The sequence below is a fragment of the Falco biarmicus genome, chromosome 5 (genome assembly GCF_023638135.1).
Source record: "Falco biarmicus isolate bFalBia1 chromosome 5, bFalBia1.pri, whole genome shotgun sequence".
Lineage (NCBI taxonomy): Eukaryota > Metazoa > Chordata > Aves > Falconiformes > Falconidae > Falco > Falco biarmicus.
This window is the reverse complement of record NC_079292.1, coordinates 58,003,471-58,028,566: the sequence shown is the minus strand read 5'-3', so window position 1 is coordinate 58,028,566 and position 25,096 is coordinate 58,003,471. Positions and strand designations below refer to the sequence as shown.

General features: G+C 55.9%; 2 protein-coding genes across 4 annotated transcripts; both read left to right on the top strand.

Moving 5' to 3' along the window:
- Positions 1–1,213: 1,213 nt before the first annotated feature.
- Positions 1,214–12,249, top strand: SH3BP1 (SH3 domain binding protein 1). 3 transcript variants are annotated; one of them, XM_056342064.1, is made up of 18 exons: positions 1,219–2,051; positions 3,894–3,936; positions 4,316–4,420; positions 5,292–5,368; positions 5,658–5,769; positions 5,869–5,945; positions 6,627–6,762; positions 7,356–7,463; positions 7,861–7,951; positions 8,227–8,369; positions 8,449–8,560; positions 8,656–8,737; positions 9,446–9,526; positions 9,634–9,750; positions 10,200–10,297; positions 10,477–10,606; positions 10,776–10,891; positions 11,379–12,248. In XM_056342064.1, the coding sequence occupies exons 1-18, from the start codon at positions 1,990–1,992 to the stop codon at positions 11,732–11,734; spliced, it is 2,046 nt and encodes a 681-aa protein (XP_056198039.1). In that variant the 5' UTR covers positions 1,219–1,989; the 3' UTR covers positions 11,735–12,248. The 3 variants fall into 3 exon arrangements, with proteins under 3 accessions (XP_056198041.1, XP_056198039.1, XP_056198040.1); XM_056342065.1 differs by having other exon boundaries at positions 1,224–2,051; positions 7,395–7,463; positions 11,379–12,247; XM_056342066.1 differs by lacking the exon at positions 9,446–9,526 and having other exon boundaries at positions 1,214–2,051; positions 11,379–12,249.
- Positions 12,250–12,721: 472 nt separating this feature from the next.
- PDXP (pyridoxal phosphatase) lies at positions 12,722–15,163 on the top strand. The gene is made up of 2 exons (XM_056342074.1): positions 12,722–13,380; positions 13,672–15,163. Exons 1-2 carry the CDS (start codon positions 12,804–12,806, stop codon positions 13,995–13,997), a joined length of 903 nt encoding a protein of 300 aa, XP_056198049.1. The 5' UTR covers positions 12,722–12,803; the 3' UTR covers positions 13,998–15,163.
- Positions 15,164–25,096: the final 9,933 nt, after the last annotated feature.

Sequence of the window (25,096 nt, the reverse complement as noted above, 5' to 3'; positions counted from 1 at the left end):
CCCCAGCTGGTCTCAATTCCTGTTTTGAGAGCAGAGTCACTTGCAGACTGCAAGCTGGGTGCTGCCTGCTTTCCTCCCTCCCCAGGGAAAGGCAGTGGGCAGGGGCTGGTGCCCAGCAGCCCCCGAGGAGCAGGGCTTGAGCTCGTGCCTATGCTCCACATGACTGTTTGCAGCTTCACTGCTGCCTGTGGTGGGACTTCCTCCCCTTCCCCAGGGCTGCCTCTCAGAAGTGGCCCTGTGGGGCAGTTTTATGGGAGGGGTGCAAAAAGGGGGATCTGCTCTGGCAAGCAACAGCCTGGGGCTGGGAGCAAGTCTCCCGACATTGCACGGGAGGAAAAACACCACGGCTTGGCCACCACCTGATGCAGCCAGCAAGGATCTGGAGGGGGAGGCTCTTCTGCATCTTTGCAATAGGTGCTTGAAGCCTTTGCCTGCTTTCGGTGACCACAGTGCCTGTTAGGAGCATCCCCAGGGTTCGTGACTGGGGGGATCAGGTGTATTTGGCCACAGGTTTAGAGCAACCTGGTGTTTTGGGCAGGGGGGGCAGTGCTCCTTCACCCAGTCCCCACTTGAAAACAGCTGCTAGCGCCGCTTTGCTACACACTCACTGGAGATTTGCCCCCCACCAAGGAGCAGAGCCCAGCAGCCCCCATATTATTGCTCCTTAGGCTTTGGGGCACAGGTGGTGTGGCCTTTCCAACTCCTTTTCCTTTGCAGCTTGTCTCATCTGCCCACAAGCTGACCGCTTCCCATTTGAGCTCGGGTGCTAGTTCCTTTGCCAGCCGTGTAACCTGACCGACTGCAACCTCTGATCTTTCTTAGTGCGGAAGGAGGAAAGTCCCAGCTGCAGGTAGCCAGAAATAAGGCGAGGTTTACACCTCACAAAGCCAGAAGCAATGGTGGTGATGATGTGAGGGGTATGTTCTTAGACAAAACAAAAAAAGCTGAGCCCTTGTGCAGCTCTGCAGTGAGCAGGCAGCACCTGAGCCTGGGAACCGGGAGTTTGTGGTCCCCGTGCAACTGTGTGCAACCGCTGCTGCTGCTGTGCATTTGGCCCAGCCACCCTGCTCAGAGCAGCTCTGCCAGCGGTGAGGGTGCAGGGTGGAAGGGGGTCTCCCCAGGGCTTTGCAATGGCTCTGGAGACCCTCTGCAATGGCAGGGAAGGAAAGAGGGTGAGGGGCACGGAAGGGATTGGAGGGGTGGCTTTGCTGCTCATCCTCCCGCTTTTGTCACGACCAGGGGGATATGTCGCAAGGGGAAGAAACAGAGCTACATCTGCAAGCGTGGAGAGGTGCTCGAGGGGCACTGGCAGCGTCTGGGTGACCAGATAGGGCAGAGTACACCCAGGTACCCCCTGTGGTACGCCACATCAGGCACCCCGTATGCACTGCACAGCTAGCTGGTGTGGCTGTGGGCTGCCCTGCAGAGCAGCTAGTGGTGGGCAAGGCAAGGCTGGGGGGAAAAACCACCCCAGCTGAGACAGAGAGCAAGAAACAGCGTGGGCCCTTTGCTCGGGCTCGGCAGCAGCGTGTGCTTGTCCTGCCTTGTTACGTGTTTGCTGTAATATTTCCCCTTTAAGGCTGGGCTGAAGTTATTTATACTTGTGGGGTGGTGACAGGAACACAGAGCGGAGTAGGAGCCCTGAACTGCTCTTACCTGATCTGCGGTGGAGGGGCAGACAGAGAAGGAAGGAAACTCAGAAAAAGAGAGGGAGCAAGAGAAGGGAGTCCAAGGGAGGGAAAAAGAAAACAGGGAGAGCATCCCTGGGGAGAGACAAGGGAGAGAACCAGCTGGGGAAACAGAAACGGGGGAACAAGGGAAGGAGAAAGGAGAGGAGGAAGGAGGAAGAGATCCTCAGGGAAAAGCAAGAGGCACAGTGGCTCCGGGGAGCCGAGGGGCTGCCAGTATCCAATGCCAAGCATTGCCAAGGGGTGCTGAGCGGGTACAGCTGAGAAGAGCAGCTCTCGTGGACTCTTCCCGGCTCTCAAGATGATGAAAAGGCAGATTAACTGGATGCGGCAGCAACTGTCCCATCCCAATGTCACCAGCCGGTAAGAACTTCTCCACTACCTGTACCGGAGGGCTGGGAGGGAGTAGGGTGCAAGTCCTGGAGGGCTTGCACTGGGGCTGGACTGACCTCCCAGGGCCAGGGGCCAGGGGAAAGGAGGGAATGGCCCCAGGTTTGGAGCATCTTCAGCATAAGCTAGGGGACTGTGGCTTCCTGGCACCCCCAGAGCAGTGGGGAGGTTGCACTGGTGCTGCTCAGCAGTGATGTGATCCCCAAGCCCAGCTACCTCTCCCAGGGTCCACAGATGCTGCATCCACTTGGAAACAGGCCTTTCCCAAGCCTGGCTTCCCCAGGATGTGAGGGCAATGGGGAGGGACCTTCCAGCCACATGCCTTTGGCTGTGCGGGGACCAGGAGGATGTTAGGAACTGGGATTTTCCCTCCCCGCTGAGCCTCAGGTGCCCCACAGAAGACAAATGCCCTGCACAGCTCTAGCTAGCCCAGCAGCACAGGTGTCCTGGGGTGCCCTTCAAGGAGAGGATTAGGGATCCTCAGAGGACCCGTGGAGGACTTACAGCTTCACACAAACCCCTCTGGCCTCATCCTACCTCCACCACTTCCTTATTTTTCTCTTTGGGTTTCCAAAGCTCTGCCCTTGCAAAACTCAGAACTGAAATTACAGGGCTGAGCCCTCCCTTCCCAACCTCCTTATTCCTGCTTTCCTACAGCCACCTCTGCATTCCCCAGCACTGGGAGGCTGAGCGGGAACAACCGTCTTCCCTGGACCACTGAGGTCCTTTAGCCAGCTGAGCAGACTGGCCACAGGGAAGTAGCTCCTACATCCTGGTGGCCTCCTGCTCATCTCGCATTCCCTGAAGGGGACCATGATCCCCTTTCCCATCCATCCTCACTCAAGACATCTCATCTCCATGCTAGATGCCCCGTTGGGCAGACAGGAGGTCTGAAGTAGTTTGTGCAGTCCAAGAGCAAGCTCTTTACCCGCTGCAGAGCCTCCCCTCTGCAGGCTGAGATCTCATGTGATTTTGCTTGCATTCAACCAAGCCGCCCCCGTTTCCTGCAGCTCTGTGGCTGCGTCCCACATCGGCTCTGGCTGGTGGTGAAAAGAGAGAAACATACAGCAGCAGAGGGAAAGAAAACAGGGTTCCCAGAGCATAGCAACAGCAGCAGGCCATGCAGCAAGGTTTCCTCTACAGGAGGCACCAGGGAGGTTTGGTGGCGATGGCAGCTGATGGGTTTTGAATTTGGTTATGAGCAGAATTCACTGCAAACCAGAAGTTTCCTGTGCCAGATTCGCTCCTAATACCTGGTGCAAAACCAAGCAGAGAGCTGATTTCATGTAGGCACTTCTGGAGGGGCTGGTGTTGGTCTCAGTCCCCAGCTTGACCACAAAGGTATCCTTCCTCTGACACTGTGGCCCCACAGCTGGTGTCTACTTTGGCCTGCAAAGGCACATGCTGGGCCCCAGCAGCACTGCCATGGATTAGCCTTCAGGGGAGAGGTGGGAAGACCAGTAGGAGGCTTCACCAGCAAACATCCCACCCCTGCTGTGGCCCTGCTAGGCAGCCTGTCTCCAAGAAACAGGCCACATCTGGACGTTTTGACTTCTGAACTAGAAGCCCTGTCTGATGGGGTGTCCACCAGCCAGAAAAGCTGGCTGCCTTGCCCTGCCCCAGCTGTTCCCGTACCCCTGGGCTCATTCTGCTGATACCTTTGTGTGTGATGGTCTGGGCCATAGCCAGTGTCTCCTGCTCCTAGGAGCCCAAAGAGTGGCAGGTGAGACAAATAAGGACCTGCGTTCCCAAGGAGGCTGGGTGCAGGTCACCTCTAACTGCATCTGCTGATGGGTCTTTCTCCTTCCTTCACAGAGCCCAAGAAGCAACCGAGCTCCTGCCAGAAGATTTGCTGCAGGTGAGGTGCAGGCTGGGCCGGCAGGCGTGTGCCTGCTTGTGCCCGGGTGTGGGAACCTGCCCCGTTCCTGCCTGCGATTTTCTCTGCCAGCATGTCCAAGTCATGGGGCTGGGATCTGCCTGTGTGCCAGAGGGCAACTCCAGGACCACGGTGTTAAGGGAATGGCAGGCTCCTACCACAGGAAAGGGCTTCCCCAGCTGCTTACAGAGGGATGAATCCTGACCAGATCTGTGCTTCCTTTTCCCTGGACCGGGGGTGCTCTGGGCTGCAGCAAGATGCTGGGTGGGCCACCCATGCCCAGATTTGGGTGGTGGGGAGATGGCTTCAGGTGCTCACAGTTGGCAAATGGGCTTCCTCTGTCCCACCTTTCTGCCCCCAGATTGAGCAGAGGATCGAGCCAGCCAAGCGAGCAGCTCACAGTGTGTCCAAGAGGCTCCAAGCCTGCCTGCAGGGGCAATGCGGCTCCGAGATGGACAAGCGAGTGGTGAGTAGACTCCTCCCACCACAGCCAACACCCAGCTCTGTTCCCTGCCAGCAAAGGGGATGCCAGGCACCTGCTTTGCAGGTTTTGCTGAAGGGTGGCCCAAAGCTGTGTCCAGCCTAGCTATCTCCAGCACTGGCCACCAGCATGTGCCTGTGTCTCCACAGAACAGGGCGACCCTCCCAACCAGCACTAACTTGAGACACTCCAGAAACAGAGACAGTGTCTTTACGTTGAATAACTCTCCACAGCCCTGTTGTCCATGCCCCTTCCCAAAGCCCTGTGAACCTCTGGCACCCACAGTGCCCTGTGGTGAGGAACACCGCAGTGCAGCCAGGCACAGTGGTGCCACCACTTCCTCCTCCTCAGTTTGAACCTGCCACCATCTTGCTGGCAGGTGCTCACCAGCCCTTGTCTGGGAAGAAACAGTAGATCCCTCAGCACTTTCCTTAGCCTCCCCATGGTTCTGTGGGCTCCACTCTTCTCAGCAACCTGACAGGGCCCAGCCTGGCTTCATTATTCTCAGTGATTAAACTGCTCCATACATTTGAAGCTATGGCAGGCCTGGGCTTGGTGAGGACCTCCATCGGTATCACAGTCCTCCACAGAGGACTATTTTAGAGAAGAGTGAAGGTTTTCTAACCAACTATGGAGCCCTGGTGCTTTGTTTAGCTAACTGGATCCTGCCTTCGGCTGAAGGGACATCCAAAGGGCCCTTCCTCGGGCGCCAGGACCAATGGAGCTGGGTGGGCCAGGGGAAGATGTGGGGACCCAGAGCAGGGTTTGGCCACTCGCTTTTGTGGCATGCTTAATGGGGAGGGAGCTGCCACACACCAGCTCACCATCTCTTTCCCAAATCCTTGGCTCTGTACAGAAGAAGCTGCCCTTGATGGCTCTGTCCATGACGATGGCTGAGAGCTTCAAGGAACTGGACACTGAGTCCAGCCTCGGGTAAGTGCCAGTGGGAGAAAGTGCCAGAGACAACCCCAAAAGATACCAGACCCTGGCAGTGCCACTGTCTTGGCTCAGGGGCTCCCACAGCCAAGCTGAGCTATCAAACCCTGTGCTCAGAGCAAATGCTGGTGTTGGAGTGGGAGAGGGGACAGCCAGCACCTTCAGCCTCCAATTGCTGAGGAGGGCAGGGGCTGGCTTAGGGTCCCACGTGGGTTCGGTGGAGGGTGTTGGATCAGAGAGTGGCATGGCTCCAGCCTGCAGTCATTACATCTCTGTCCCCATGCAGGAAAGCCCTGGAGATGGGCTGCTGCATACAGAGCTCGCTGGCCAAAATCCTGGCCGAGTTCGAGATCGCCCTGGAGCACAACATCCTGCAGCCGCTCAACAAGCTCAGCGAGGTAGCCCTGGCTGCCCTTCTAGCTCTTCTCTCCCATCCCACCACCCCCCTCCCACATCCCCAAGCCTCCCCTGCTCACTCTGCCCCCTCTCTCCCCTAGGAGGAGCTTCCTATCATCCTGAAGCGCAAGAAGGCCCTCCAGAAGTTGATTTCTGACTGGAATGCAATCAAGAGTCGGTATGGGGCACACTGTGAATAGGGGACCAGCGCATACAGGGCACAGCCCCCAGCCAGGCTGTGGGTGAGAGGAAGAAGACTGCCCTAGGGAGTAAATTTCCAAGGGCTGGAGGTGAAGCTGAAGAGGCAACAGCTTTTTGGGAGCGCCCAGCCAGCCCCTTTCTGCAGGTGCATCCTGCTCTGGGCTGAGCTGCTGGCTCCACGGCACAGGACAGAAGGGCAGTGCCATTGCCAAAGTCAGAAAAGTGCCCTGGCACTGCTTGGTACCACTGAGATTGCCCCACTCCAACTCTTGCAGGGTAGCCCGTGCTGTGCCATGTTTCTCTGAGAGATTGGAGGAGCCATGGATCACTGATGGCTTGTTTCCACACTGTCCTCCCTTTGGCTGGAGGGAAGACAGGAGGGGACATCTCAGGAACAGGGCTTGGGAAGGGTCCTACTGACCCCAGGTGTTTCAGTCAGCCCTGCTGGGTGCCTCCCAACTTGACCAAGTCACACCCCTTGGTGCGGCAGTGTCTCCTGAGTGAAGGAACTGAGAGGCACTGACCTAGGAAAACCACCACAGGGCAGTACTGGGATTTGCTGTCCCCCTCATGACCCCCATACCCCTTCTGCACACCCGTCCCATCCCACACCCCTGACACTGAGACTGTGGGCTGTGTCTCTTCTCCCCTTCCAAAGGCTGAACCAAGCTGCCAAGAGCTCCAGTAACAGCGCTGGCACTGGTGCTGGCCCAGGAACATCTGCTGCTGCCAACAAACTGGAGATCTTGAAGGAAGAGGAGGAGGAGGTGAAGAGGAAGGTGGAGCAGTGCAAGGTAAGAACACTCCCTCCCTCCTCCAGGGCAGCTCCAAGGCTGCAGACCTGCCCCCCTGCACTGGCCCTGTCTGAGGCGACCCCAGCCTGAGATGGATGCAGCCAACTGGCACATCCCGCCCTCTGCAAGCAAACTGGTCCCTCAAGGAGCAGAAGTAGGGAGATGCCCCGAGCCCGGGGAAGAAGAAAAGGATTCAAAGCATAAGTTGCTGCAGAGAGGAGGCTCCAGGGGCTAGAGCTTAGGGGATCCCCTCAGGCTGGGAGCCAGCCAAGCTGGGGTCTGTGCTGGGTGGCAGGGGACTTTTGCATCAACTTTTTCCACTTCTGCCCTGTTTCTCTGAAAAGCTCAGTGCCTTGTCTGGGAGAGCCCATGGGCTCACCAGAGCTGGAGGTGCAGGGACCTCTGAGCCACTTGTGCCAGGACCCTGATCGTAGAGCGGGTTGCTGCCGCTACCCAAACGCAAGTGATGGGGGCAAGAAGGAATCCCCCCATGGTCCCAGCCTGCCTCCTCACTGCACCCAGAGACCCTGTCTGGATGACTCAGCCTGGACAAGGGGGCTTCATGAAGGTGTCCCTTATTCCTCGGGTGCCAGGGAGGGGGTGGAAGATTGCTCTTCTCTGTGACTCCCCAGGACGAGTACATGGCTGACCTCTACCACTTCTCCACCAAAGAGGACAGCTACGCCAGCTACTTCATCAAAGTAAGTCTCCTCTCACACTCCTCGTCGGTGTGTGAATGTCTCCTGGGGTATGTCTGAGCCCAGCCTCATCCCCATCTGCACCAAGCCCTCTGCCCAGAGAAAGGGCCAGCCCCAAGCACCAGCAGATGCCTAAAGCCAGCCTTGCTCCATGTATTGCAGGTTAATGCCACCACTAGAACCAGCTGCAGAGCAGCTCCTTCTGATGATCCCCCCTCTCCAATTTGCCCTCTACCCCTCACTACAGACATGGTCCCACAGACCCCAGGGGAGTTCCCCTTGCAGTTACCCCTTCGCCCTGTCTGTGTGTGGGTACAATGTCCTGGGTGTGAGGCTCCCCATGTCTCTGAGAGGGGCTGGTGCCAAACTGAGTGCTGTTTCCATGCCCCCTGTCTGACAGCTGCTGGAAATCCAAGCCCAGTACCACCGACAGTCCCTGGAATCTCTGGACTCAGCTCTGGCAGAGCTGAAGGAAATCCACAGCCAGACAGGTACCCATTGGCTCCCCATGCAGCCCAGGGAGGGCTGCAGTCGAGCCTGGGGGATGCAAGTGTGGCTGGCAAGGCTGGGAAAGGCAGGTTTTCCCTCCCTGCGCCTGCTGCTGCCTCCCATGTTGCATTGGTGGGTTGGGGACTGCAGGTGGGCTGTCTGCCCTGTTTCTGTCTCCACCCAGCCAGGCTCAGCCCAGATCAAGATATCACTGTGGCTAGATGCCAGATGTCCCTGGCTCCTGCTGTCCCTCCCAACATTCACCTCCCTCTTCCAGAGCCCTCCTTTGCTGCAGACACCCCTATGGCGGGGTACTATGGCGTGCCCCTAGAGATGCACCTCAAGAGCTTGGGCCGGGAGATCGCGCTGCCCATTGAAGCCTGTGTCATGATGCTGCTGGCCTCTGGCATGAGGGAGGAGGTAGGCAGTGCCCTTGACACCCCCACTACCCACTCCCCCAAAATGCAGCCCCCCATTTCCCTCTCTGCCCTATCCCCAGGGACTCTTCCGGCTGGCAGCGGGCGCCTCAGTGCTGAGGAAGCTGAAGAGCAGCTTGGCCAGTGGCTCCAATGCCCTGGAGGAGTTTTACTCAGACCCCCACGCTGTGGCTGGTGGGTGCCAGTGAGGTGGGGCAAGGGGACATGATCAGGCAATCCCTGCCATCCCCCAGCCACCATCGCCCTCACCACTCCCCCTCCCCTCCCAGGTGCACTGAAATCCTACCTGCGGGAGCTGCCCCAGCCTTTGATGACTTTTGAGCTCTACAATGAATGGATAAAAGTGGCCAGGTGAGTCCAGCCATTGGGACAGAAAAGCCTGGTGGGGCTCAAAAAGCCCCTGATAACCCCCCCTCTATAGCTCTGGCACTCGAAGCAGGGCTGCTCGGCCTCCTTTGCCACATGGGGAGATATGAACATAGTGTTATGGTCTGTCCCATGCTCAGCAGAAATCCAGATGGCCCAAAATCTCAAAGAACAGCAATATAAACATGGCAGGGAGAGGCAGAAGGCTGCAGCCTTTTTGGTTGCAAGAAGATCTTAGTTTGTGAAGACCCACTTGGCCTCAATGGTGTGAGTCCCACCTCACTGGCCCACCAGTTTGGCCTCTTGCTTTCAGGATGGAAGGGGTGGCAGAGGAGACACAGCAAAAGCCCGTGGAGAGGGGAAAATGATCTTTCCAAAGATCGCTTCTCAGTGCCAATGGACCCCATAGTCACAGTGAAATAGGGTAGCTGTTCAAGGCAAGGCAGCGCTCACCCCTGGGCCCACCTACAAGCTATATTATTACCATACTAAATCCCTCTGAGCCTTTGGGGTGCAATTTTGTCCTCCACGGATGCCTTACTTAGCTGCCCAGTAAAGGCAGCAGCAGGGCATCTCCATCCCCAGTGCTATGGCCCACACAAGGCGGTTAACACTGGCCTTCCTCCCTTGAACCCTGTGTCCTTCTGCCGTAGGGAGCAGGCTGAGGTCTCTGCTCCTCCTTCTCTCTTGCAGCTTCAAGGATGTTGACAGCCGTGTACAGAGCCTGCGAGACACCTGCAGCCGCCTGCCCCAGGAAAGCTACAACAATCTGAGGTGTTTTGAAGGGACAGGGTTTCTTCAGCCCCAAGCAATCACCGGAGGCAGCTGTTCCCTCCCCAAATCCATACTTACCACCACCTTGCCCTCCTTTTACCCCACAGGTATCTGATCAAGTTTTTAGCCAAGCTGGTCGAACACCAGGAGGTGAATAAAATGACCCCCAGCAACATTGCGATCGTGCTGGGCCCCAACCTGCTGTGGTCACAGCAGAGCACAGGGTAAGGCCTGGCGCAGACGGGGGGAGGCAGCTCCCCAGCCCCAGCTGGGGTGCCCTGAGCGCAAACGCTGTGGGAAAGGCTGATCCAGCAGCCTGCAGGCTGGTCTAAAGCACCTGTGCCTCTTCCACCCTCAAGTCCTGTCCCTTGTCCCTGCAGTCCCCAAGTGGCATGTCCCGTCACCAAGCGCATGTCCTCTTAGCCACTCTGCAAAGTAGCAGAGGAAGAAGCTGAGACCCAGAGCACTGGTGACATGGATAGCACCCAACACCATTGGTGTCCAACACTAAACCAGGGTCTCCAGGACAGGGAACAACGCCCACCTCCTGCCCTACCACCCCCCGTTGGCTGGGCTGTCTCCCCTTTGGGATCTGCCGCCTCAGGAATGAACACCAAAAGGGTTAATACCCCAAAATCCTTCTTCTGATGCCTCCCCGCTTCCTGTCTCTCAGAGACCCCATGCAACTGGACTTGGCCTCAGTCTCCTCCATCCAGGTGGTGGGCGTGGTGGAAGCCCTCATCCAGAATGCAGACACCCTCTTCCCTGGAGGTAGGGCCAGGCCCCTGATGGGAAGCAGGGTGGAGGGGAGAGGAAGGGAAAGGGACATTTCTCCATCCTCAGGAGGAGCAAAGTGGGGGGCTGCTGCAGTTCCCCACCATGGGGTCATCAGGGGAAGCTCTGGGAGGCAAACACTCCCTCACGGGCTCTCCTCCTTTCTCTCCACCCAGAGGTAGATTTCAACGTCTCAGGCATGTTCACGCCACCTGCAAACGTTGAGCTTGGTGAGGCCACCCTGGTGGAAGAGATGGCCCCTGAGGCCCCTCCAGCTGGCACCCCCACTCTCCTGGATGGAGAGGCGTAAGTCTGGTGGTAGCTGAGGGCTTTGGCTGTCCCAGCTCTCCCCATGTCCTCCCCCATCCCATCCCACGCCAGGGGCCGTACGCTCACAGATGGATGTGAGATGCCTCACGGCCAGAACCACCATGACCAGCCAAAGGCTGACTTGCTCCGTTCATTCTCTGCACAGCACCTCGAGGGACCCTGAGGCCAGGTCCCAGCCAGTATCCCCAACGCTGACCAGATCGTCTCCTGAAGCTGTGGGGCTGCTGGCTCCAACAATGACTGACAACGCTGCCCCCAAAGGTTAGGGTGCCCCAGATGGCACATTGCTTGGGAAATGATAGCCCCCTATGCCACCTGCTCTGGTTTGCCTTCATCCCACCACTCCCTGCACAAAAGGGTGCTGGGGATGTCCCTGCCACCAAATGAGAGGATGGGCCTCTGGCTGAGTCACTGTGGTCAGGATCCAGCCCCTCATTGCATGCTCCAGCCCCTGCCAAGGTGGGACTGTGGGAAGGACAAGGTAGGTCCTCCAGTGTCAGGTTGAACACCCTCCATTAAAGAGGTGTCAAAGCTCACGGGCCCTTGTGAAGAGAAGAGGGTGGGAGAAAAGCCCCCAAAAACTGGTGTGCACTTGGATCTCCAGTATGGGAGCTGGGCAAGAGGTAGTTTGTCCATCAGTCTGCCTGCAGCCCCCTGCCTCACCCACGGCTGGCACCGCAGCCCCCTCTGCCCTGGGGACAGAATCTCTGGCAGAGGGGACCCCAGCCCACGCCAGCTTTCTTTCCAGGCAAGCGCCCAGCTCCAGCCCGACCCACGATGCCACCACCACCCGTGGCCCAGCCCCGGAGCACAGCTCCCATGGTGGCAGCCCTCGAGCACACAGCCAGCCCCAAAGCCCGGCCACGGCGGATGGCTGGGGCACCCAGCCGAGCGCCCTCTGTCCCGCCACCGCTCCCCCCGCAGCCAGCACGCCGCCTCAGCCGAGATGCCGCATCGTCCCCCAGGCCTCCCACCGATGAAGCCAACATGGCGGCTGCCTTGCACTGTGCACTGGGAACCACTGACAAGGAGCAGACGCTGCCTGAGGGAGGAAGGAGCCCCCTGGCCACATCCCCACCAGAAGGACAGCCCACAGAGAACTGAGCAGGGTCGGGGTGCAAGGGCACCGCAGGGCCGGGGAGATGGGGTCCGGTGCCCCTCTGGGACCCAGCAGGCACTGTGAAAACGCCAGGGTGGCCTGAGGGACAGTGCACCCCTCCATCTTGCTCCCGTGGCCCGTGCCAGCTATGACCCTCTGCCTGCCTCCCCTTGCTCTCCTGTCTCCACTGAGCCTTCCTCCCCACCACCACCACGTCCCTGCCGGGGCCCAGCCACCACTAAGGGACCTGACTCCCTGCCCAGCATTCCCCGATCATGGGCGACCCCCTCAAGTCCCCAAGAGGGGTCCTCCCACGCCTGGAAGGCAGGAGGGGGTGACGCAGGGTGCTCCCAGGCACTGCCTGCCGGGTTTGTTATGGCACGGGCACCCGTGGGTGCCGTGATCCCAGCCCCTTCTGCCCCATTTTGCCTTAAAACGTGCTGCCCCAGGGACACACACAGTCAGATATATATAAATAACTAAATAATTATATATTTTGCAACTAAATAATCTAAAGAGCTGGTGTCACAGTCACAGGCAGGTGCAAGCAGGGTACTCCTGGCAGCCACCTGCCCAACAGGCTGCAGCCGTGAAGAGGGAAGGGGAGGTCCCCGGGGGCGCCACGGCGGAGAGGCACGGCTCAGCCGCAGGGCGGGAGGCGAGCCTGGCGCTCCCAGCCAGCGGGGCGACAGCTGACCAAAGGGTAATGGCGGCTCCGCTGCCCACAGGCCGCACCGGGCAGCAGGGGACGCCCTGCCACTGCGCGTTCAGCCGCGAGAGGAGGGGCCTGAGGAGAGTGGCTTTAGCCAATCGGCAAGCGCGCTCAGGCTTCGTCCCGCCTCCTCGCAGCCTCCCTCGGCAGCCAACAGGGCGGCGCGGCTGCCACTTCGGAAGCCGGCCTCCCGCCTCTCGGCCCCGCCCCTTCCCCTCGAGGGCCACAGGGCAGCGCGGCTGCCGCTCGGCGAGCTGCCCGTCTCCCGTTGGTCGGCGTGGGGCGGGGGGCGGTGATTGGCGGGGCGGGACGCAGCGGCCAGCCGGCCGGCGGGCGGGCGGCCGGGCTGCAGCGGCGGCGGCATGGCGAGCTGCAGGCGGCTGAGCGGCGCGGGGCTGCGGGAGGTGCTGGGCCCGGCGCAGGGGCTGCTCTTCGACTGCGACGGCGTGCTGTGGGCGGGTGAGCGCGCCGTCCCCGGCGCCCCCGAGCTGCTGGAGCGCCTGCGGCGCAGCGGCAAGGCCGCCCTCTTCGTCAGCAACAACAGCCGCCGCTCCGTGGCCGAGCTGGAGCGGCGCTTCAGCCGCCTCGGCTTCCGCGGCGTCCGTGCCGAGCACGTCTTCAGCTCCGCGCTCTGCTCCGCGCTCTTCCTCCGCCAGCGCCTCCTCGGCGGCGGGGGGAACGGGAGCGGGGGCGGCCGCGTCTTCGTGCTGGGCGGCGAGGGGCTGCGCGGCGAGGTGCGCGACGCCGGCCTGCGCCTGGCGGGCGAGGGCGACCCCGGCGCCGCCGAGCCGGTGCGCGCCGTCCTGGTGGGCTACGACGACCAGTTCACCTTCGCCAAGCTGGCGCAGGCCTGCGGCTACCTGCGCGACCCGCAGTGCCTCCTGGTGGCCACCGACCCCGACCCCTGGCACCCGCTCAGCGACGGCCAGCGCACCCCCGGTGAGCCCGCGCTCCCCTCCCTTGCTGCCCCGGGGGGTGCGGGGGGCCGAGGCCGGCGGCGGGGTTGGCCTCGGTTGGGGTTCGCCGTCCCAGGCCCAGGCGAGGCGGGTCCCTGAGCGTCAGGACGGGCGGAGCTGCCCTCACGATCCCAGCCGGCTCCCGAAGCCGCGTTGCCAGCACCCCGCTGGCCGTCACCCCCGCTGGCTCGTCCTCTGGCTACCCGGGGAGCGGAGCTGCCCGCGGCTGGCTGGCCCGTGGCTATTTCTTTTTCTCCTCCTTTCCCCCCTCCAGGGACTGGCAGCCTCACAGCCGCAGTGGAAACCGCTTCGGGCCGCAAGGCGCTGGTGGTGGGGAAACCAAACACGTACATGTTTGATTGCATCGTAGAGCGTTTTGGTGTCGACCCATCTCGCACCCTCATGGTGGGAGACCGCCTGGAGACAGATATCCTCTTCGGCAAGAACTGCGGCCTCTCCACCATCCTCACCCTGACAGGTGTCTCCCGCCTGGAAGAGGCGCAGGCCTACATGGCCAGCGACAGCGCCGCTGCCAAGGCTCTGGTGCCCAATTACTATGTGGACAGCATTGCAGACTTGATACCGGGCCTGGATGAGTAGCAGTCTGTACGTGTGAGGGCAGAGGGGTCAGGTTCCCCATCCCAGATCTTCATCTGTTCCCATTTCTCTCTCACTGCCCTATTCCTTCAAATCCTAGTTTCTTCACATTCCAGTGCCCTTCTTTGGGGGCAAAACTGGGGAGGTTGGCAGGAGGGGCAGGGTTCAAGTAGTCTCTGCTGAGATCTATCCATGATGAACAGGGTCTTTCTCTCCCTAATATGCCAACTGCCAGTGTCTCTGGGAGAGAGCTGGAGGCCTTGAGGGTGACAGGGATTGGTCAAATCAGTGTCACCTCTTCCCCTGCAAGGGTTAGAGACTGGCTGTCTTACTATTTTTCTCTTAGATAACCAGTGGCGGCCTTTTACTGCTGTCCCTTCACTTGTAACTCTTGACTTCTTAGCTGCATCGCTGCAGTCCTTGTGGTAATGCCATCCTTGCCAGGGGACTGGCTGACGTTGTCACCCACCCAGTCTATCAGTACAGGGGATGTGGAAGGAGTGTGTCAGAGCTCTGGAACCATGAATGAGGGCATCTCTTCTCTCCCCTGTTCCTTAGAGATGTTTCTGCCACCACCCCGTGCCCCAGCTCAGTTAATGACTGTGCCAGTGTCCATCTGAAGGACTATAGAAAGGGAAGAGACTGGTTTGAGGGTTATTTTTGTGCCAAACGGACAAGCTGTGACTGTGCACAGCGGGTCTGCTGTTGTACCTGGTTTTCAAGCACCCTTTCTGAAGGGGCTTGTGAAGGAGAGAGGGCTCCCAGACCACAACGGCACAACAGTAGTGAACTGTATGACTCCCTGGTTCCCAGTCCTCAGTTGGAATTTACCATAGTACGGTGAGAGAAAAAGGCTGATGGGGGTCTGTGTTCCAGCTGCTGGTGTGCAGGTGAGGTGTTGGTGGTATTGTCACTGCTGTGAATGTGTCACAGCCCTCAAAATCATTCCTTGCTGCTTTGTCTTTCTACATTTTTTAATTTCCTGATCTTATTTATCAAATTTATTTATTGTTGAAATACTGTATTATTTGTATAAACTATGCTGACTGGTTGCACCAAGGGGACAGGAGGCAGTGCCTTTGGGCCTCCCTTAATGTCCACGTCCCATGTTGATGTTCTTACACTCGCTGTGTCTCTGTATATAATAAAGTGTGAGCGTAGGCTGGAAATGTAGTCCTTTTTTCACTTGTGGCGTGGTCAAGACGAAAATGGCCTAGCTACCTTTCAGCCCTTGAAGATCGGGACATGGCAAGACCATTTCTCACTCAAGGGGGTGCTGCCGGGTAGACAAAAGGGGTGGACAACATCTTGTGGATCTTTGAGCTGCTGTTTGTTGCTGTCTCTTACTGGGGTCTCATAACTGGAATTGAGGATGGAGGTGGCTGGTGGGGCTATAGCATAGGGCACAGGGTCTAGCCAGGTGAATTAAAGCAGTGAGCGATGTGATTTTTTTTTTTTTTTTTTTTGCCAGCTGCCTTTATATTTCACAGCATGAGTGATTCCTTGCTGAGAAACTGATTTCTTGTGCCGTGCCTGAAATCTGCCCTCTGCTAGTCAGGTGGATCCCAATGATCCATGTGGCCCTGCGCAGCGGTGTCCAGCTCCGTCACCTGCATGGTAGCTTGCAGAGGGCTGAGAAATGCCTAGGTCAGGTTTTGCTGTGACCGTTCTCACCTATGCTTAGCTTTGAGTGAAGGGGAGGTGAGTGTCACCGCATCCCTGGAAGTGACCTTCACCAGACTAGCTTGCTGTGCCACAAGTCCTCCCCCTGGGTTTGGTTGTGGTCCCAGCCAGGAGGGAGAAAACAGGTGGGGTAACAAGGGTTCGAAATCCCTTGAATGTACTTTGCCTCCCTTCATTGTATTGGAGCCAAATCCTTCCCTTTGCCTGTCAGACCATTTTAACAGCTGTTGATGGTAACCAAGGATCACACCTCCTGCCTGAGAGATCAGCTGTTCAGCTCAATAACTGATCTCAGTGTAATTAGTGTTGCGTCAGCTCATGTGGCAGAACTGGATGTGACGCTGGCCTTAAGATAATTCCAGGTGCAGAGTGTCTTCCCACCCCCCCCCCCCCAAAAAAAAAACAAAACAAAACAAAACTTGGGGAAACAGCTCTCGAAAATAAAACAAGACCCAAAGAGCGCTCTGAAGACTGCCTGTTGTCTTAATTGGTCCCCTTTGTATGAATCTCCCTTTTGTCTGTTCTGTCTCCAATTAGATAGCCAGAGGACTGGTGCTCCCTTAATGAGTGCCTGACCAACACTTGCATCATCAAGCAGTGCGAGATCAAGACCTAATGTGTTTGCTAACTCCAGCTGCCTAACTAGAGATACCCAGACCCTGATGGATTTTTCAGGGCTCTCAGTTCTTGTATCGGGCTGAAACTCGGAGCACTGTTGTGACTTGGGGCCACAGCTGGGAATGCTCAGTACGGCTGCAAATTGTGTAGGCTGTGTTGGTTACACATGCATGTACAGAGGAGACAGTGCACAGCAAGAGCATCCCCAGGAGATGCTCCCTTTTTCCTAGGGTGCTTTGACGGCGAACGCTTCCTGTGCTCTCTGCCTCCTTTGCTCTGGCCTTTCCAGCTCTCCTAGCCAGCAGGTGGGAGGTTGGAGGCTGTCATCTCCCAGGCTGCCACACCGGGAAACAGAAGGGAATCCAGCAGATAATTGGAGCATTAACGGTCTGTTTGGGCCCTGTCCAAAGAGACTTTAGAGTTTGCTCTTTGGATCCCAAATGGTGAGCTTGCAGAGTAGGTTTTCTTTTACATGTGGCTGCTGCTGAAAACGGAGCTCAGCAGAGGCGATGGCTTACAACCATGTAACTGTCTTTTGATCTGGTGCTCCTCTCCCTGAGAGCTTTGCTGTGAAGCAGAGGTGGACTTCAAGCAGAAGGGGAATAGGCTTTACCTGGCCTTTCCTTGGTTCTTCATGTAGCTGAGGGCAATGGGCAGGAGTGACCTGTGTTCTGTAAATGCTTTCTCTCGCCAGCAATGAAAGCAGAGGAGTAAGCGCAGCCTCTAGCCACAGGGCTGCTCTTGCTTTCAGTGGGGATGAGAGCAGCACTATAGGGGTCCATCAGGTCTGCCAGGCTTTGGTTTTTTTGTGGCTTCCCTCTGCTACTATTGCTCCTGCACATAATGAAGGTGAGCGTGAACAGATCTTATTCGAAAACTAGACTGGGAGGGTCCCTGAAGGACAGCGAGTTCTCCACCTGAGCCCTTCAGAGATCTGTTCAACTACTGACATTAAAGGGTCTGTGATCCTCGTGGGGGTTAGGTTTTGGGTCCCTCTGGAGTAGGTCTGGTGGGGCTGCAGAGCACATCTGCTGTTGAAATTGAAAAAAGTGATGGCTCTTGCCTGATTTCTTCTTGTCTAAAGCAGTTCTTCTTGAGTGTTCAGGGAAGCAGTGCAGTTGCCAGGGAGCACAGGGCTGTGGAAAGTGGAGCTGTGGCAGCACATGGAGGGTGGAGTGGATGGGAAGGCTGGCTTGCTGTAGTGTAGGGAAGGGTATTTATTTTCTCACCTTCAGAAAACTGCTTCGTCCTTTCCTGCTGTGCAATAGAGACAACACCCAGGCAGGTGGCTATCATTCTGTTACCCCAGGAACCTCGCATCCTTCATCCGTAAGTGTGGTTACTGTGGCAACTGCTGGCTGGATGATGTAAGCAGCAACCTGCTGAGCATCGCCTGCTCTAGGCAAGGCCCAGGGAGAGGCTACGGATGCCTGTGTTTCCCTGGCTGCAGGAGAGGCAACTTTATCTTGCCTCTTGGACTCCAACCATTCTTAGGCATGGGCAGGTGGAGGAGGCAGAGAGCTGCAAGAAGTCTCTCTGGGCTCTTGGGAGCTTGGGGCAATGTGGAAAAAGGTCAGATATGTGAGTAGGTGAGCCTGATTCCCTAAGAAACTATCCCTTGAGCCAGAGTGGACCAAGCTATACTGCTCCCATTTGTGTGCGGCATTTTTGATTCAATGGCACGTAACCTGGAAGCAGTCTGTGTGTGCTCCTCCATGGCCATCTGCTGCTTTCCTGCTTTCCTCTACTGCCTTGTGACCTCTGGCTAGACTGTTGTCACCACCCTGGCTTCTAGGGCACTGAGGCTTTGGCAACCTGATGTCCCCTGGTTTGAAATGTTCTTCATCATGCTCCCATTTTCCTGGGATCACCATATTAACAGGTGCTTCCTATGTTTCCTCTCAAGCATACTGCTTTCTTCCCTTTCACAGAATCACATAATGGTTGAGGTTGGAAGGGACCTCTGGAGGTCATCTGCTCCACCCCCCTGCTCAAGCGGTGCTCCCTGCGCCAGCAACCCAGGACCGTGTCCAGATGGTTTTTGACCATCTCCAAGGCTGGAGACTCCACAATCTGTCTGGGCAGCTGGGCCAGTGTTCAGTCACCCTCACAGTAAAAAAGTGTTTCCTGATGTTCAGAGGGAACCTCCTGTGTTTCAGTTTGTGGCCATTGCCTCCGATCCTGTTGCTGGCCACCACTGAGAACATTCTGCCTCCATCTTCTTTGCAGCCTCCCTTCAGGTATTTATACACATTGACAAGGTCCCCCCAAGCCTTCTCTTCTCCCGGCACTCTCAGCCTTTTCTCATAGAACAGATGCTTCACTCCCTTAATCACTTTTGTGACACTTCCCTGGACTCTGCGGTATGTCCCTGTCTCTCTTGTACTGGGGAGCCCAAAACTGGACAGAGTACTCCAGGTGTGGCCTCACCAGAGCTGAGTAGAGGGGAAGTATCACCTCCCCCAGCCTACTGGCAACACTTGTCCTCAGGCAGCACAGGATACTGTTAGCATCCTTCACTGCAAGGGCACATCACTGATTCATGTTCAACTTGGTGTCCAACAGGACCCCAGGTCTTTTTCTAACAAGGTGCTTTCCAGCTGGGTGGTCCTTAGCATTTACTGGTACCTGGGATTATTCCTTCCCAGGTGCAGGACTTTGCACTTTTCCTTGTTGAACTTCATGAGGTTCCTGCCAGCCATTTCTCCAGCCTGTCAAGGTCCCTCTGGATGGCAGCACGACTCTCCCGTGTATCCACTCCTCCCCGTTCTGTGTCACCAGCAGACTTGCTGAGGGTATACTCTGCCTCATAATCCAGATCATTAATGAAGATGCTAAACAGGATCAGACCCAGTATTGACCTCTGGGATGCACCACTAGTTTCTGGCCTCCAGTTAGACTTTGTGCCACTGATCACTACCCTCTGGGCCCAGCTGTCCAGCCAATTTTAAGTCCACCACATTGTTTCCTCACCCAGCCCATACTTCCACTGGCTTCTCTATGAGGATCTTATGGGAGACAGTGTCAAAGGCCTTACTGAAGTTAGAGTAGACAATGTACATTGCTTTCCCCTCATCTGCCTAGCAAGCCATTTCATCATAGAAATTTATCAAGTTGGTCAAGCAACTGACAATTCAGGAAGACAACAAATGGGCCCAAAGATGTTGATCAGTGAGTAGATGCCTTTAATTATGAGGATCTAATAATCATCCTGGCTGGGAAGTTGTTAAGTGTTCAGCCACATGACATGGTAAGAGAACTGGGAGGATCTGGAAGGTGTTGGGACTGGCAGGACAGAGGAGGTTTTTTTGCATGGGAAAGTTCCTCCAGAGCCAAGAAAGGATCATGATCCTAGGAACTTGTTCGATACTTGCTCAACCTGATGTGAGAGTCCCCCTTTGCCAAGGCAGGCAGCTCAGGCGCCACCCTGTCCTGCAGCAGCTGGAGCAGGGAGGAGGAGAAGGTGAGGAGCAGCAGCCTGTTACTGCCTGCCCTGTGGAGGCAGCCAGCATTTGCTCTTCCTCCAGCAGCAGTGTGGGTAGAAGTCCCTCTTTGCAGCACAGCTTCCCTTTCCTCACTCCTTATGCAAGGCATTGCCCCATAATATGGGCTTTTCCCCTTTGCCACCCCTGTGTCATTATACATTTTCTTTCTTTATTGCTGCCTCGTTTTCTTTACAGACTCTGACCCTGGAAAACTCACCAGGCAGCCCAGGAGACTTGCATAGCTATGCATATCCAGGAACTGTTGCTGTATTGTTGGACTCTGCCTTCCTAGGAATTGTGTGTAGGTACCGTATTGGAAGTACTCCTGGCAGACAAACTATTTTGGCACTCCGTATAATCTCTGGGAGATACTGAACAGCTGAACCTGCTGAGAGCAATTCAAAGCCATTAAGAACTCCACCAACTTAAAAGTTATACCAGTCTTTGTATGTAGCTTCAGTATACCACCACAGCACAGCACTGTCAGCTCTGCAAGCCTTCAGCATGGAGACAAGGGAGACATGATGCTAGAAACATTCAGAGATCACAGGGCAGCTGCCTGCCATGATCCAGGTTGTTCTGCCCCGTGATTTAGCCTGCTAGATGTGCAGCTGCAGCAGCTAGCAGTTTCCATTCTGTAAACAGGATATTGCTGAGCACTGAGGTGCTCTCTTCACTCGTTATGGGTGAGAGAAACCTGTCCTCTAAATGGACACTGGTGGCCATTGTGTTGCCCCAAGCCCTGTGCCAACCTTTCTGCTCACCAGCCCTTGCTGAACTCCTAGGCTGATTCCCACCAAAGCTGCGCAGAAAGTGGTACCTGGTTAAAATTTGGGGGCAGGAATTGCTTCCCTACTTGACTTGTTTAAAGTAACCTGAAACAACTCAGATACGGTTTTCTGTTTCCTCCAGGTGCACTCTGCTGTTGTACTACAGCTGCCGATGTTCAAGTTAAGTACTTTATCCTTGCAGCACAGATGCTAGAGGAAATTGAGTCTTCGCGGGCTGTAGATGAGATTTCCCACCTGCCAGGACAACAATGATTGTGGCCCTGGCAAGGTGCCCCTTCCTCACAAAACAGACACCTGACTTGGTGTCCTTCTCTGGTCTAATGCCTGGAAGCTGTTGGTTCAGCTAAGTTTGAGCAGAGCCGAGGAGCAGCGTGGAGCAGTGCCAGCCCCAAATAGGGGCAGTCACAAAGTTTGGGGGTGGAGGTGTGAAGAATGGCAATATGCTCCCATTCAGAATGCCGGTACAACTAGGAGACAGTGTGCCTGCCACAGCCTTGGTAACCTGGAGATTGACACACCTCATGAGATAGGGTGGCCATACTCCTTCAGTGGAGAGCATAGGCTGTGTTTAGGCTGAGCTTCCTGATGCTCACTGCCTTGTAATCCACCACAGTCCCATTAGTTGCCTTCCCTCAACAATTTCAGGAGTGAAAGGACCTGTGTCATTAAGCAATCTCATACTGTTTGTCTCCTGTTTGGCCGCAAGCAACTCTGAATGCCCTTGAGCCAATGTTGCTGGAAATCGACCTCTTGGTGCAGGTTTTTGAGCTGCTTTCTTCTCAGTTATCTGTTCAGGCAGCCTGATGTTAAGAATGCTCAGGAGAACTCTCTACAGAAGTGGCCTTCCTCATCCCAAAGGTCACTTGTCAATGACCCAGTGGCAGTAAAACAGTCCTTCCTACTGGAGCACACTTGTTCCTCAAGTCAGTCCAGAGATGTAGGTGGCTGGTCGTTGCAAGTAGCACATGGTCCTGGCTGGAACATCTTTTAAATGGCAGGATCTGAGGCAGGCCCCCCTGGTGCTGCTTGCTGATGCAATACAAAACTCTGACACTACTACTTTAGATGTGCTGTAAGCTTTCCAGAGCAGCATCTCCAGCAATGGGACACAAACAGCAGCAGGAAAATCTGTCTTATCCCTGTAGTGACTTAGGAAGTGATACAGCTCCCTGGAAAAGGAGTCTGTGAGTTACCCTGAGACTCTGCCAGCAAACCACTGAGCTCAGCAACATGGAGGCATCCTGTCCAGTACCCATATTTCCTCCTCCTGCCCTGGCAATGTTCTGCAATGCAGAAGAGTAAGGCACCTGCAAAAGATCATCCTTATCTGCTCCTCGTCTCTTGAACTTGGGTGCTGTGCCAGGTGTAATAAGTAAATTAGACATCTCTAGTAAGTCATCTGTCTAGGGCCGTCATTCTCCCATCTCCTGGGCTGTTGTTCTCCAAGCTGAAAATAAATGTAGAAGTAGCAGGCTTTTACCTTGTCTTCCCATTATGCTGGCTGGAGTGAATTGACACCAGATTTTCCTTTCATTTCATAATATTCATGTAAAATATTCTCTTTCCTTTTCCCTTTCTATTGCAACCACCAGGGGCTCCACTGCCCATCAGTTCCTTCTACAAACCAAGTGTGAGCTGTGACATCCACCCCACTAAGACCAGTTGTTACCCTGTCCTTTAACACACAGCTGGGTGATAGCTTAAGGCCTTAGTGCTAGGCATTGTAAAAGGGAAAACTGCAACTGGATAGAAAGAAATGCAGCTGAAATTGCTTTCCAGCAGTCTTCACTTTCGGTGTTGCCTGAGCTTTCCTGTCTGCCTGTCTGTCTCAGTAGGAGGGAAGGAGTGGAGGTTCCACATCAGAGTTGAGCCATAGGTCTGCAAAGCCAACATAAGCTGGTACTGCAAAAAACTCAGCTATTTTCACATTAGTCAGATGCTCAGCGACATGATGCTTTCACCACAAGGGAGAAAGCTGTGCCAGGCAGGGTTGAACAGCTGAAGGCTGGAGAGCAAGATGGCATGGTCTGGGGTGTCATCCTGACCGATGTGAGCTCACTCACAGAAGTATGGGTTGATAAATGGTGGTTAGCTGGGAAAAGAGTGTGAAGCCCTGTCCCTTCACACATTCAAAACTTGTGTTCCTCTGAGTTGTTGAACAAGCCCCCTTCCTGAGAGCTGAAAAGCCAGATTTATCACCACAGACAATTTTGGCTGTTCTTTGGCTGTCAGCTTCTTTCACCAGCCGTTGTTGACACTGCAGGGCCCCTAACTATTGCTGGAACCCTGGGTGCAGCCAGCCACCCTGCGGCTGCAGTGCTTGCTCCAGAGCTGTTTCTCATCACAGCTCATCCTCACCTCCCCCCACAGCTCCAGTCGGCAGTGACTTGGTCACGCACATGTCTCTGCTCCAGAGAGCCTGGTTGCTGGTGAGTACAAGGCTGTGTCCTGGAGAGCAAACGGTGCACAATGAGGCCGACAGCCTTGCATTCTGCATCCAAGTCACGGCTCCCTTTTGTGCACGCTTAATCAGCTCCTTCTGTGCTGGGCTGCACCACGCTGTTGCTTGGCATCTTCTGTAATGCTTTCAGTTGCTCTTAGTGGGACCATGCCCTCCATCTACATCCTATAGTTTCAATGCTATAGATGTATGCTTTCCAGTCTGCACAACATCCTCCCTTCAATAGTTGTCTTATGCAGCTCTTCATCATCCCTTGATGAATGCCAGACACGCTGCTCACTGCTCCATTGGCTGCACTGCTACAAGAATCCAATTTTCTATTTTCCAGGCCTGTAGCACATTTTTTTGTCTACCCAAGTCCCAGGGAAGGAAGACCTAATCTGTTCAGGCACTGCTGTAAAGCCCTTAGCAGCAGTTTCAGGTGCCTAAATCTCTATGAATCAGGCCTGAAGTCTGGAGCAGTGGGATGGGGAAAAGGGCCATCCACAACGAGCCATCTGCAACCCCTTCTGAGGGGTGCAGCAATCCCAAATCCACGTGTGGTACTCATTTTCAGATCCATGTGGAGGGAAGTTATTGATGCAGGCTGGGTGAGCAGCCAGATTTCACAGTGCAGCCAGGCAGTGATTCTTCTTCTGGCCAGGTAGGGGGAAGGAGAGCACCTTGGATTGTGGTTGCACAATGCTGGGAAGCTGCACATAGGCAGCCTTGCTGTTGTAATGGCAGTCCTCACCTTCAGCTCAGTTCATTCACTGGTGCCCAGCTGGTTTTCCCTCAAGGGGTGATGTTTCAACCACAGGAGGCCACAGACGCTCAGCTGGAGCAGGGCAGCTGCCACACCAGCAAGGTTTGCCACCATGGCGTGCCCAGCCAGCCCAGGCCCAGGAGAGCCAGAGATGCAGTCAGACAGCCTGCAGGCACAGCTGGCAGCAAAGCTGGGCTGGGCAACCCAGTGCAATACGGAGAGGGAGCTCTCGGCTTCTCTGCAGGCAGACCTGAAACACACTGGCTGGGTGAAGGTGTGCTGGGGAGCGGGGGCCTGTCAGTGCTTGTCCTGGTTGCAGATGGAGAAGGCTAGGGACTTGATCCATCTGCAGCTGGTGTGGTGTTAAGAAGCTAGGAGCACTGGGAGCCTGGGGAGCCATCTTCGCAAGGTGCTGGGGAGAGACAGGGTTTCTTCCAGACACCCCGTTTTGCTGTGATAATGGCTGGCCTGCCAGCACTCTGCAAAATATCTACTTGAAACTGCTCTGAGAGGTGATGGGGGGCCCAGAGCTGGGGCCGGTGCTGTGACTACCGAAAAAGAGTGGTGGGTGTTGGCATGCCCTGAGTATCCTCCTCCCTCAGCTTGGCAGAGGCAGTGCAGTATGGTACATCGCCCAGGGAGGAGATGCCTTAAGAGGTCACAGGACCCCTGTTCTTATCCCCAAGGCACTGCTTGCTCACCCACCATCCTTACCTCTTCTGTCCAGGCCAACTCTGACTTTACCTCTTGTGCCACACACCTAACCCTGAGTTCCCACCAGCTCTGCTCGTGCTGCTGTGGCCTGGTCCATGGTATTACAGGGCTGGGTGATTCTTAGTGGATGTCATGGTGCTCACGAAAGTGTGAGCGCACAACTCAGAAGACTGACCAACATTGCAGTAAGAAAGAAAGAAAAGCAGCACATTTCATTTTTCAGCCTCTCAGAGGGACCACAGAATATCTCATCTTTAGAAACACCCACAGAAAGTTAAAAAAATAAAGATAAGATTGGCTGTGAACTGTAGTGCGTGTCCTGCTTTCTGCCTTCCCCTGGGATTGAACCCTGCCCACCGCATGTACCCATACCCTGGCACAGTGCTGGGGCTCTGCAGGGCTGAGCTGAGACGTCCTTCTCTGGGCACTCAGGACAGAGGGAGGCCCTGCAAACACGCGGCGGTGGTGTTCTGCCTCGGGCAGACCCATGCCAGGCCAAAAAATCCAAAGCAGCAAACTTTTCTGAGCCATTTGTGAGTCTCCCCCAAAAAGGCTGAGTACGTAGTCAGCAAACTGGGCCACCCTATCTCCAGCAGCTCTCATCC

Bases quoted from the DNA above. Each gene is read 5' to 3' on its own strand.
- SH3BP1 (XM_056342064.1), top strand. From the start codon at position 1,990: ATGATGAAAAGGCAGATTAACTGGATGCGGCAGCAACTGTCCCATCCC. The intron at 3,937-4,315 runs GTGAGGTGCAGG...TTCTGCCCCCAG, and splicing joins TGCCAGAAGATTTGCTGCAG to ATTGAGCAGAGGATCGAGCC. The intron at 5,770-5,868 runs GTAGCCCTGGCT...TCTCTCCCCTAG, and splicing joins CGCTCAACAAGCTCAGCGAG to GAGGAGCTTCCTATCATCCT.
- PDXP (XM_056342074.1), top strand. From the start codon at position 12,804: ATGGCGAGCTGCAGGCGGCTGAGCGGCGCGGGGCTGCGGGAGGTGCTG. The intron at 13,381-13,671 runs GTGAGCCCGCGC...TCCCCCCTCCAG, and splicing joins CGACGGCCAGCGCACCCCCG to GGACTGGCAGCCTCACAGCC.